The sequence below is a fragment of the Odocoileus virginianus genome, unplaced genomic scaffold (genome assembly GCF_023699985.2).
Source record: "Odocoileus virginianus isolate 20LAN1187 ecotype Illinois unplaced genomic scaffold, Ovbor_1.2 Unplaced_Scaffold_24, whole genome shotgun sequence".
Taxonomy (NCBI): Eukaryota; Metazoa; Chordata; class Mammalia; order Artiodactyla; family Cervidae; genus Odocoileus; species Odocoileus virginianus.
The window spans coordinates 437,864-449,828 of record NW_027224286.1 but is presented as its reverse complement, the minus strand read 5'-3'; the positions used below and the strand labels follow the sequence as shown (position 1 = coordinate 449,828).

At 37.5% G+C, this 11,965-nt stretch overlaps 1 protein-coding gene across 2 annotated transcripts; it reads right to left on the bottom strand.

Annotated features, from left to right (window-relative positions):
- Positions 1-1,019: 1,019 nt before the first annotated feature.
- Positions 1,020-11,851, bottom strand: LOC110123532 (zinc finger protein 347-like). 2 transcript variants are annotated; one of them, XM_070463062.1, is made up of 2 exons: positions 11,363-11,851; positions 1,020-4,638 (listed from the first exon to the last, which is right to left on the bottom strand). In XM_070463062.1, the coding sequence occupies exons 1-2, from the start codon at positions 11,394-11,396 to the stop codon at positions 3,230-3,232; spliced, it is 1,443 nt and encodes a 480-aa protein (XP_070319163.1). In that variant the 5' UTR covers positions 11,397-11,851; the 3' UTR covers positions 1,020-3,229. The 2 variants fall into 2 exon arrangements, with proteins under 2 accessions (XP_070319163.1, XP_070319164.1); XM_070463063.1 differs by lacking the exon at positions 11,363-11,851 and adding an exon at positions 8,909-10,952.
- Positions 11,852-11,965: the final 114 nt, after the last annotated feature.

The following is an 11,965-nucleotide window of genomic DNA, read 5'->3' as shown; positions in this document are numbered from 1 at the left end:
CATCCTGAGGAAGAAGGAAGACTAATTAACATTTCTCTAGGCTATGAAATCCTTCCTTTATGCATGGGCCCAGCAGAATTATGTATTAATGTTAGTCGACAAACGTGGGCTTTCATCCTGCCTCCAAAAAAGAACTTCCGCACATTGTTTGACTGTTTACTGCCCTGTCCTTTTATGAGAACCATGTCAATACTACCAAAACTCTAGGAAAAGGACAAAAGTTGGAATGTAAGAGGTTTACATATAAGGATTTTATTTAGACCCGTATAAGGACTTTAAATATACTCCTGTTTATTGAGATAGATGTCAAGCTAAATCAGGGAAATTAATGTTTGTGGCCAATTACACCATTGTTGATTGGGGACCCTATGGTATGTGGTTATCTAACTGCTCAGATGATATTAACAGTACTATGTGTGATTATGTTACTCAAGTAACATGGAAGATTACCAACAGTTCAATGGAACACTTCCATGACAAAGGACTCCTTGGCTGGCTTGACGGCAGAATGGCACCTCCTCGCCCTCAAATCGTCCTCAATAAACAGATTGGGCCTGAACAATGGGACATCTGGAAACTTGCTACAAACACTGAAAAACTTGGACTGGATATTTCACAGGGACCAGTCATAGTCATAGTAACTATTCCTTCTGTTATAATCATTCATATTTTATACAAGCTTGTGTTCCCCTTCCTTTTGTTATAGCCATAGGAAACTTACAATTTAATAAGACTTTACATTCTGTGACTTGTATAGATTGCAAATTGTATACTTGTCTTAATTCCTCTATTTCTCTAAAAAACGAATCCCTTTTGATTCTTCGATCTTGACATAGTCTGTGGTTGCCAGTAGATCTCCAACGACCCTGGAAAGAGGGTCCCATGGCAAGACTTGCCTCCCAGTTACTCACTAAATTACTCCAACGATCTAAGCGATTCATTGGATGGTTGATTCTTGGCATTTTGGGGTTAATAGCCATTTGCACCACTGCTGCTGTCACAGACATTGCTTTACAAACTTCAATTCAAACACAAAACTTTATTCAAAATTGGACTAAAGATGCTCATACTATATGGGTCACTCAGGTTCAGATAGATGAAAAAGTTCAAGATAAAATTCAGGAATTAAAAACAGCCATCCAATGGGTTGGAGATCAATTAATAGATTTACAAAACAAGTATTATTAAATTGTGATTGGAATTCTACTCAATTTTGTATCACTCCTGTTTGGTTCAACCATAGTGCTTACAATTGGGAACAAATCAAATTTCATTTGCAAGATATACATAATAATGCTTCCTTAAATGTACAATTGTTGCAAAAGTAAATACTTGAAACTTTCTCTAAGAGTCTACCCTCTTTCCAACAATTTGGACACCTTAGCTGAACAGCTAGCTGATCAATTATCTGGACTAGACCCTCGAGGATGGTTTCAAAGCATTACATATATTATTGGAACTGGAACTATAATGTTGATAATTATCCTGGTGATTATATCTGTAATATACCTATGCTTTCAACTAAATTTATTAAAACTAAACAAACTCAATTGGTCAGGGCCTTTTTCACAAAAGTATCTACAGTCACCCCCAATTATGAAAAAATTAAAAAGGGGGAATTGTCAGGGGACGTTCAACTTTAAGGGATCCAATATGTTGCATTTTCTTCTTTTGTGTGCCATTTCTCAAGGACTCTCTGTTCCTTATCAGTTCCTGGAAAATAGGAATGAGCAGAGCTGCACGCAGTTCTCAGGACTGAGATCATGAGAAAGGGCACCTGCTTGGATTCCTTTCAGTGACCTTTTACTTAAAGGTAATCTATTCAGTTATGCCCCTCTTACTCAGGATATGGAATGCTTTCTGGCCCTTTGAAGATTGTTATTTGCTTGGCTTTGTTTTTGCTCAATTTTTTTACTGCCTAAAGCTGCCTTGTATGAAGATATATAAACATGCGTTTCTGCAAATAAAGCACCCTTGTTTCACTCGAGACTTGGGTCCCCTGCGTCCTTCTTCTCGTCGACTCCAGTCCCCAGGTCCCGGTCTACAAAGACTGTGACAGCTCTGTCTTCAATTTCCACAAATAAGAGTAACTCTTCTTTAATCATACATACAACAGTTATTTCTATCCAATGGAGAACATGACCCTTTTCCTATGCATTGTTCCTAGCACACCATCAGTCCCTGGTAACTGTCCCTCTCCTCCTACGAAAAGCCCAGTCCTTTTAACATCTTGCCTACTCTGTTCAAGGTCAGTTGGTAGAACATTATCTTTTATAACAGGCTGGACTATGTACGGAAGGGCTTCCTGATCCTACTGACCATGATGAGTCATGTCCTAGGTTTACATTATTTTCCGCCCTCCCTGTTGCTAATTCACACACACTACTGAATTTCATAATTCAGGCTGTGTGTTTTTCCAGGAAACACGGATCTGAATGAATCGTATCTAATGAAGTCGGCCCCTTCATCTCACTGATTCCTTCCCAGAGACCATCATGAAACGCATGTAGCAAATGCGTTTGATCAATGTATTACCAAAGCCAAGCTCTTAGAGCTCACCACACAACAGGCCAATAAACTGAGAGACTACTTGTTGGGCAAGGAATAGTGACTTTATTCAGAAAGCCAGGAGACCAAAAAGATGGTGGACTACTGTCCCAAAGAATCAACTTTGCTGAGTTAGAATTCGGGTTTCTTTTACACGAAAAGATCTCTATAGCTTCTCTTCAAATATGGACTTACTGCAGTTGCTGAGTACCTGAACTGAAGTCATCAGAGAATACATATAGTGAAAAAGGTAAAGGATTTGCCACAACCACTGAGCCTGGGAAGTATGGCTCCACTATGTTCCTATCTTGTGACTTTTGGGTAAGATCCTTGCCACACACATTACATTGCTGTGTGTTTTCTCCAGGATAAATACTCTGATACTACTGGCGAGATGTGAGCTGTGAGGATAGGGTTTTTTTTTCACATTTGTGAAACTGGTGAGGAATCTTTCTAGAATGAATTCATGTTCTACCTGACATGTTCTAACCTGACTAATAAACACATATATATCTGGCTTCTATCCAGTATGAATTTTCTCATGAAGCCTAAGATGTTGCCACACTCATGATATTTGTATGGTTCCTCAGTAGTATGAATTCTCTGACCAACAGTAGGGTGTGAAGTTTGAACTTTGAATTTTGAAGACTTCTACCATATACCACATTCACATAAGTTTCTCTCATGTATGGATTTTCTGATGTTTAGTGAGTGCTGAGACCTGAGTAAAGGATTTTCCACACTCGAAACATTTGAAAGGTTTCTCTATATGTATTCTCCGATGACTTGTAAGGTGTGAATTTCGACTGAAGAACTTGCCACACTCATTACATCTGAAAGGTCTCTCTCCAGTATGAATTCTCCAATGAAGGCGAAGATGTGGTTTTTGACCGAAGACTTTTCCACACTCATCACATTTGTAAGGTTTCTCTCCAGTATGAACTGTCTGATGACTTAAAAGGACTGACTTTACACGAAAGGCCTTGCCACACTCATCACATTTGTAAGGTTTCTCTCCAGTATGAAATCTCTTATGACTTATGAACTGTGAAGGTTGACTAAAGTGCTTGCCACACTCATTACATTTGTAAGGTTTCTCTCCAGTATGAACCCTCTGATGACCAGCAAGGTGTGCATTTCGGCTGAAGACTTTGTCACATATATCACATTTAAATAATTTCTTTCCTGTATGAATTTTCTGATGTCTCCTGAGGTTTGAGCTGTCAGTAAAGGTTTTGCCACACTCATCACATTGGTAACTTCTCTTTCCTGCAGGGATATTCTGATGACTTCCAAGGAATGAATTCGGACCAAAGATTTTACCACATACATCACATTTATGTAAGTTTGCTCCCGAGTGGATTATCTGATGTCTAGCAAGGGTGGAGCTATCATTAAAGGTTTTGCCACACTCATTACATTTGTAACATTTCACTTCAGAATGAATTTTCAAATGACGTGCAAGCTGTGAACTTTGATCAAACAATTTGTCACATACTTCACATTTATGTGATTTCTCTCTTATATGGATGGCCTGATGTTTAATGAGGTATGAGCCCTTAAGATAGGCTTTCCCACACTCATCACATTTGTAAGGTTTTTCCCTGTGTGCTTTGAGGTCTTGTGTTATTACTGAAGGATTCATAAAATCATTCCCATATATATTAGAAACACTGGTTTGGACACAAGGAGGAATTCTTTGAAGTGGTGAAAATGAGAAACTGTTGTTGACAGACCTCTCAACTTCATTATATTCAGAAATTGTCCCGCCAGTTTGAAATATCTGCAGTTTATCTTGAAAGTTAAATCCAAGCCTGTTTCCAAAGGGCTTGATTCCTGCATCCTTTCTATCATGTGAATCTCTTCCATCAGGCACATTTCCATCAAGGCTTACAGGTGTTCCTTTGTAATTTCTTTTGTCATCTCTCCCCTGACACTCAATGTCACACATATTTTCCTGACTTTCCCAAAGATGAAAATGTTTGATTTCACAGCTTTCAGGTCTTCCCAGCATCAATGTTTGGAATGGTTCTCGTTTATCACTGTTCGCTTTGGGTTGTAAATGCTTGATCACATGTGTAGGAGAGATATCTACAAGATAAAAAGAACCATAGGTACCTGCTCACAATAATTCAAAAATAAATGTTTCATGTTGAATATCTATTACACCAAAAGTAATACACCAAGTTATGAAACACCACAATGATGACCTTAAGCTTTTAGAAACACTAAAGGAATAGAATTCTTAACATGAGAAAGCATGATAACATAAATTCACCATTAAAGTAGCCTAGTTTTAAAAACCATATGCCAAACACACTCACATTGGACAATCTTATGCCAACTCTCAAAAACAGAGTTATTTTCTACCAGGACCCCTAGGAACATATCAATCAACAGTTGTCTCAAATTGAAAAGAAAAATATTACACTATCATTGTATTCTGCATACTTACTGTACATAAATAAATTCTAAACAATATATTATATATTGTAACAGTAAATAATCCAAAACCAAGCTTACCCAATTAATAATTAACTATTCATAATTGGTTGTTTACAATTGAAAACAAATGAGAAAATGAAGAATATGACTAAAACAATTTTTTGGAAACAACATAGTTTTCTAAATCTGCTATAGAACTACGTACCCAAAAAGAAAAGGCATTTTACAATGTTAACAAGTAGTATGTGTCAGCTGTATTGCAGAATACACGCTAAAAGACCATCATCTGTAAATGACACATAAATTGAGACGTAAAATATTCACCAGTTTTCTAACAGCCAAGAACCAAAGCAATCCCTGCCTATGTTGTTGTTGTTCAGTCACTCAGTTGTGTTTGACTCTTTGCGACCCCGTGGACTGTACCCACAGGACTCCTCTGTCCATGGGATTTCCCAGGCAAGAATAATGGAGTGGGTTGCCATTTCCTTCTCCATGGGATCTTCCTGACTCAGGGATCAAACCTGCATCTTCTGCATTAGCAGGTGAATTCTTTACCACTGAGCCACCAAGGAAGGCTAATCTCTAGCCATGCACTATTCTTAATTACCTGGTTAAATGGCACCAAAATATAATAAATAAAAAGTGAGTGCTTTGTGTATTTATTGACTAGGGTCAGACACAGTATTGCTGAAAAATGTTGCAAGTGAAAAGCATACAAGGTATAATGTAGTTGAGGTTTGACAGAAAACAAAATTCTGTAAAGCAATTATCCTTCAATTAAAAAATAAATAAAAATTTAAAAAGATATAATGTAGATAAAGTCATATCATCAAGAACATGACAGAATATAGATATTACCTTTTTTAAACAAAAGTTAATTTTGAGTATTTACTATAAAACATGCACTACTGTAAGCCAACTGACAGCACTAATTTGCTTTAAAAGGCTTGAGGTAAATTAACATGTTTTTCTCTAATCAGAGCAGGAGACACACCCAATTGGCCCACAAAGTGGTAAGAGAACCAGGATATGAATCTGAACCTACAGACTGAGAAAACTTATTTGTAAACATGACCACCCACCAAAGGAACAGATTAGAAAATATTAAAAAAAAAATACAAGGAACTTAGAAAGAAAATATCAAGGAAGATACAAGACAGAAGTAGTCTCTTTAACTCTTATTCAGTCATCCCATCTTGAAATGGTTTGTGAGTTATCATGGATGCACAGAGTGATTGAGGTTATGTCCTGAGAAACTTTTCAACTGTGAATTTTGTAAGTTACAATGGAATGCTTATATTCAAGAAAAACATACACAATATTCCAGGATATTGTGTAGAATCTTATTAGCAGAAATCAGAAGGAACATCCAGGAAAAGCCTATCTAAACCTGGGTTCCTCTGCCAAGTATGATTAACCTCTCTATTGGACATTTACTTCGTTTCTTCTTCCACACATGTTCATCTCAAGATCGAGGAGTATCAAAGAAAAGGAGGGATTGAAACTGACTCTGGAGGACCTTCCCAGTTACAAAAGCCTTTCTGAGCCTTTTCCTTTTTGTAGAAAAAGGCTTTATTCTCCTAGACTTTCCCTGAGTTCAAAAGAGCAGATTCAAACAGTTACTAATACATAAAAGGATCATAAACCATGATCAAGTGGGATTTATTGCAGGGATGCAAGATTTCTCAATATCCACAAGTTATTCAGTATGATACACCACATTAACAGTTGAAGACTAAAAACCATATGATCATCAATAGATGCAGAAAAGGTTCTGACAAAATTCAAGTGCCATTTATGATAAAAACCCTTCAGAAAGTCAGCACAGATGGACCCTACCTCAACATAATTAAGACTGTATATGTCAAACACACAGCTAACATCATACTCAACAGGGAAAAACTGAAAGCACTCCCCTTAACAACATGAATAAGACAAGAATGTTCACTATTGCCACTTTTATTGAACATATTTTTGGAAGTCCTAGCCACAACAATCAGAAAAGAAAAAGAAATAAAAGGAATTCAAGTTAAAAAAATAAAAAAGTAAAACTGTCACTATGATGCTACACACAGAAAATCCCGAAGATGCCACCAGATGACTACTAGACCTCATCAATGAACAGAGTAAACTTGCTGGATACAAAATATATAGAAAACTGCTGCATTTCTATACACTAATAATGATATATCAGAAAGTGAAATTAATGAAACAATGCCATTCACCATCTCATAGAAAAGAATAAAATTCTAAGGAATAAACCTACCTAAAAAGTCAAAAGAACTGTACTCATAAAACTGTAAGATGCTGATGACTGATACCAAAGATGACACAAACAGATGGAAACATATACCATGTTCTTGGATTGAAAGAAGTAATACTGTCAAAATGACCATACTATCCAAGGCAATCTACATATTCAATGCAACCCTTATCAAATTAACAATGACATATTTCATAAAACAAAGAAAAATTTAATTTGCACCAAAATACAAAAGACTCTGGTATCTAAAACGATCTTGAGAAGGAAGAACAGAGCTGGAGGAATGATGTTCCCTGACTCAGACTAAACCACAAACTTACAGTCATCACAGCAATATGATAATAGCACAAAACAGAACACAGATCAGTGGAACAGGATAGAAAACCCAGAAATAAACCCATTTACTTACAGTCAATTATTCTATAACAAAGGAGAAAAGAATACTGAATGAAGAAGTCTCTTTAATAAGTGATGCTGGGATAAATGGATAGTTACATGAAAAAGAATGAAATTACAACATTTTCTAACACCACATACAAAAATAAACTCAAAATGTATTAAACATCTAAATGCAAGACCAGATACTATAAAATTCATAGTGGAAAACAAATGCAAAACACTGACATAAATGTCAGCAAAGTTTTTTTTGGATCTCTCTTAGAGTCATGGTAACACAAGCAAAATCAAACAAATGAGACCTAATTAAATCTAAAACCTTTTTGCAAAGCGAAGGAAACCAAAAAAAGAACAAAAATACAACTTTTGGACTAGGAGACTATATATGCAAATGATGCTACCTATAAGGGATTTATTTCCAAATATACAAACAGTTCATACAGCTTAATATCAAAACAAACAAATAAATAACCCAATCAAAAACTGGGCAGAAGATCAAAACAGGTATTTCTCCAAAGGAGACAAACAGATGGCCAACAGTCACCTGAATCGATGTTCGACGCCGCTACTTATCAGAGAAATGCAAATCAAAATCACCTGACACTGGTCAGAATGAACACCATCAAAAAGTCTACAAACAATAAATGCTTGAGAGGGTGTGGAGAAAAGAGAACCCTCCTACACTGTTGGAAGGAACATAAATTGGTACTGCCACTTTGGAGAATAGCATGGAGGTTTCATAAAGAACTAAAAATAGAGCTATCACCTGAACCAGCAATTCCAATCCTGGGCATATATCCAGAAAGGATGAAAACTAATTCAAAATGATACATGCACCCCAATGTTTTTAGCAGCACTGTTTATACCAGGCAAAACATGGCAGCAACCTAAATGTTCACTGACAGACAAAGGGATAAAGAATATGTGGTACACATATAAAAGGGAATATTGTGAAGTGAAAGTAGCTCAGCCGTGTCCCAACTCTTTAAGACCCCATGGCCTGCAGCCCACCAGACTCCCCTGTCCATGAAATTCTCCAGGCAAGAAGACTGGAGTGGGTTGCCACCTCCACAGCATAAAACACAATGAAGTAATGCCTTTTGCAGCAATATAGACAGACTGAGGGAGTATTCTAAGTGAAATCAGACAGAGAAAGACAAATATCATAGGATATTATATCTTGAACTGAAATAAATGATACAAATGAAGTTATTCACAAAATAAACTCACTAGCATAAATAACAAACTTATGCTTACCAAAGGGGATAGTGCAGGATGGTGGCGGGGGCAGGAAAGAGAGAGATATATTAGGAGTCTGAATATATACAAACTAATATATATACAAAATAGATAAACAACAAGAACCTACGACTTAACTCAGGGAACTATATTAAGTATCTTGAAAATTTCAGTATACTGGAAACATAACAATGTAAATTAACCATACCTAAAAAGTGGAGAAGGAAAAGGCAACCCACTCCAGTATTTTTGCCTGGAGAATCCCAGGGACAGAGGAGCCTGGTGGGCTGCCTTCTATGGGGTTGCACAGAGTTGGACACAGCTGACGCGATTTAGCATGCATGCATGCATTGGAGAAGGAAATGGAAACCCACTCCAGTGTTCTTGCCTGGAGAATCTCAGGGACAGAGGAGCCTGGTGGGCTGCCGTCTGTGGGGTCCCAGAGTCGGACATGACTGACACAACTTAGCAGCAGAAGCAGTAGCATAGCTAAAAAGAATGGTTAAAACAAAAACAAAAACACCTCTTGCGGAGATGTTCAAACGATGTTTCACAAGGGTATAAAAACTACTAAATGGGGGAAGCAGTCTATGAAACAAGACATGTTGACAAAACTGAATACCCACCAGCAAAAGAATTTACTTGGAACATTATCTTACACTACAGACAAAAATGAACTCAAAATGGTTCAAAGACCTAAACCTAAGTCCCAAATGTATAAAACTTCTAGAAGTAAACGTGCAGGAAATGTTTCTGGAAATTGGACCCACAAATGATTTACCAGATATAACACCAAAAGCACAGGCCACAAAATAACACCAGATATTAATAAATTGAACTATATCAAAATTATAAACTACTGTCCATTAAAGTGCAGTGAGTTTGAAAAGACAATCAATAGTAGAAGAGAAAATATGTGGAAATCATACATCTCATAGTAAATGAGTACAAAGAATATATAAAGAATTTTAAGAGGGACTGATCACCAGTTCCACTGTAGGGACCATTCCCCAATCAACCATCCAACGCATTGCAAATACAAAACAGAAACACTAGAGTAACAAAGAAATTTGAACTCAATGATAAAATAAAAAAATACTTACAATGCACAGAACAACAGTGCAGCCAATAGCCTCATAGATATGAGAATGTGAACTGGGACAAAGTTGTCCTGGGATAAATTCCCATACCATTTACAGAGGCTAAAATATATGGTCCTTGATACACATGAACAACAGTGTCATGGTGCCCTTGACAGAGTCTCCAAAGACAGAAAATAACCTGGAAAGATGTATCAGGCTCTCGTGATACTTTCTCTCTCATAATCCTAGAACATACTGACTACTCTACTGGATAGCTTCAAGTGGTGACTTTGAACGGAGCAAGAAAATAACATTAAGAATAGTGTCTCCATCACAGTTTTCTGTTACCTAGTAAATCCACTCCACAGAGACTCACCAGAGGCTGCCAATTAAACATAGGTGGATTATCACAGCAAGGAAACCAGATAAAATTTCAGACTCCTCAGGAATATATTTCAAAGAAATTTAAGAGGTAAAATGATACAAAGTAAGGAGAATGTAACATTGGGAACAGCTGACATTCCCAGACTGGGTAGAGCAGTACAAGAGTAAAAATAATACAACATGAAGGTCAGATATTACAGGATCTTGAGATGGGACCATGCGCTCGACCTACAGATGGCAAGCTAAGAGCCCGCGAGATTCACATATGCTCCCCTTGTAGGATCTAGCATCAAAAAAACGATCTCTCCACCCACTCTCCTTACATCTTCCTAAGTAACAACCACAGAGGAGTCCAATCCACCAGCTTGTCCCACTCCTAACCAGAAAAAAACAGCCCTTTTGAGATACTCGTTTTTCTTTATACATTGTATCTTTGGCTATTTTTACATCACTCCCCACTGTCCAGAGCTTTTTCTCCTGCTCCAATGTGGAGATAATATTCAGATCAGAAACAGAAATTCTGGGACTCCCCTGGTGATCCAGTGGTTAAGACTCTGCACTTCCAATGCAGGGGGTGCAGGTTTGATCCTTAGTCAGGGAACTAAGATCCCACATGCAGAATGGTGCAGCCAAAAAAAGTAAACAAGCAAGCAAAACAAACAAAAAGAAATAGATATTCAGGGTTATCAGAAGAAAGAAATCTAAAGTGCTGTGGATTTTTTTAAACACTGAGCCAAAAGTCAAAAGGTAGAAAATAGGAAATCGGGTTTTTTGGTGTTTTTCTTTTAACATTTGCCAGTGAGCTTTGTACATAATTAAGCTCTGGGACAACCTCAGATGTGACATGAGACAGACACAGCATCTGAAGCGGGTCAGTTTAACCTTGTGAAGCTGTGTCATGCCCGAGTCACCAGAACTCTCAGATGAAAGACATCAGGGCCTCCCAAGGGGCACACAGGGAAAATGCAGATACCCAACGGCAGCTCTGGAAGGAAGTCATCCTCACCCACAGACAGCAGGTTCCTGTAGGTCTCCAGCATCACATCCCTGTACAAGGCCCTCTGAGCAGGGTCCAGGAATTCCCACTCCTCCTGAGTGAATTCGATGGCCACATCCTCAGAGGTCAGTCGTTCCTGAAATGAAACCACATGTCACCAAAAGGGCCATGAAAAGTTCTCATTTTCATGCAAAAGAGAAAGGGTAAGAAGGGTAAGGGCTAAGAATTGACTGGGTTGAAGTATGTGTTCTAACAGATCCATGCAGGGGTATCTGAAGAAATTATGGATCTCTAATTTTAATTTCTTATGCTTTTTCATAAGACCTTATGAGATCCTCCAATTAATATGGATTTTTCATCATTGTTCAAAATCCATGAACTATATATAAATAAAACTCAACACTGTATTGGCTATACAGAAGTGTCAGATATTACATTCGACCCAGTGAGTGCAATTCATTATCCAGATGAGGTACAGCATGAGTGGTGTCTTCAGAGATGATGAAGTCCACAGCACTTTTAATGTAAAGGTCAAATTTTTCACTTATGACCATAACAGCAGCAAGGACCAAAAGTGTCTGAAGGCTTCCTGTTTCTCTAAATTACTGCATG

Bases quoted from the DNA above. Each gene is read 5' to 3' on its own strand.
- LOC110123532 (XM_070463062.1), bottom strand. From the start codon at position 11,396: ATGCTGGAGACCTACAGGAACCTGCTGTCTGTGG. The intron at 4,639-11,362 runs GTGAGGATGACT...TTTATCTTGTAG, and splicing joins CAGGAACCTGCTGTCTGTGG to ATATCTCTCCTACACATGTG.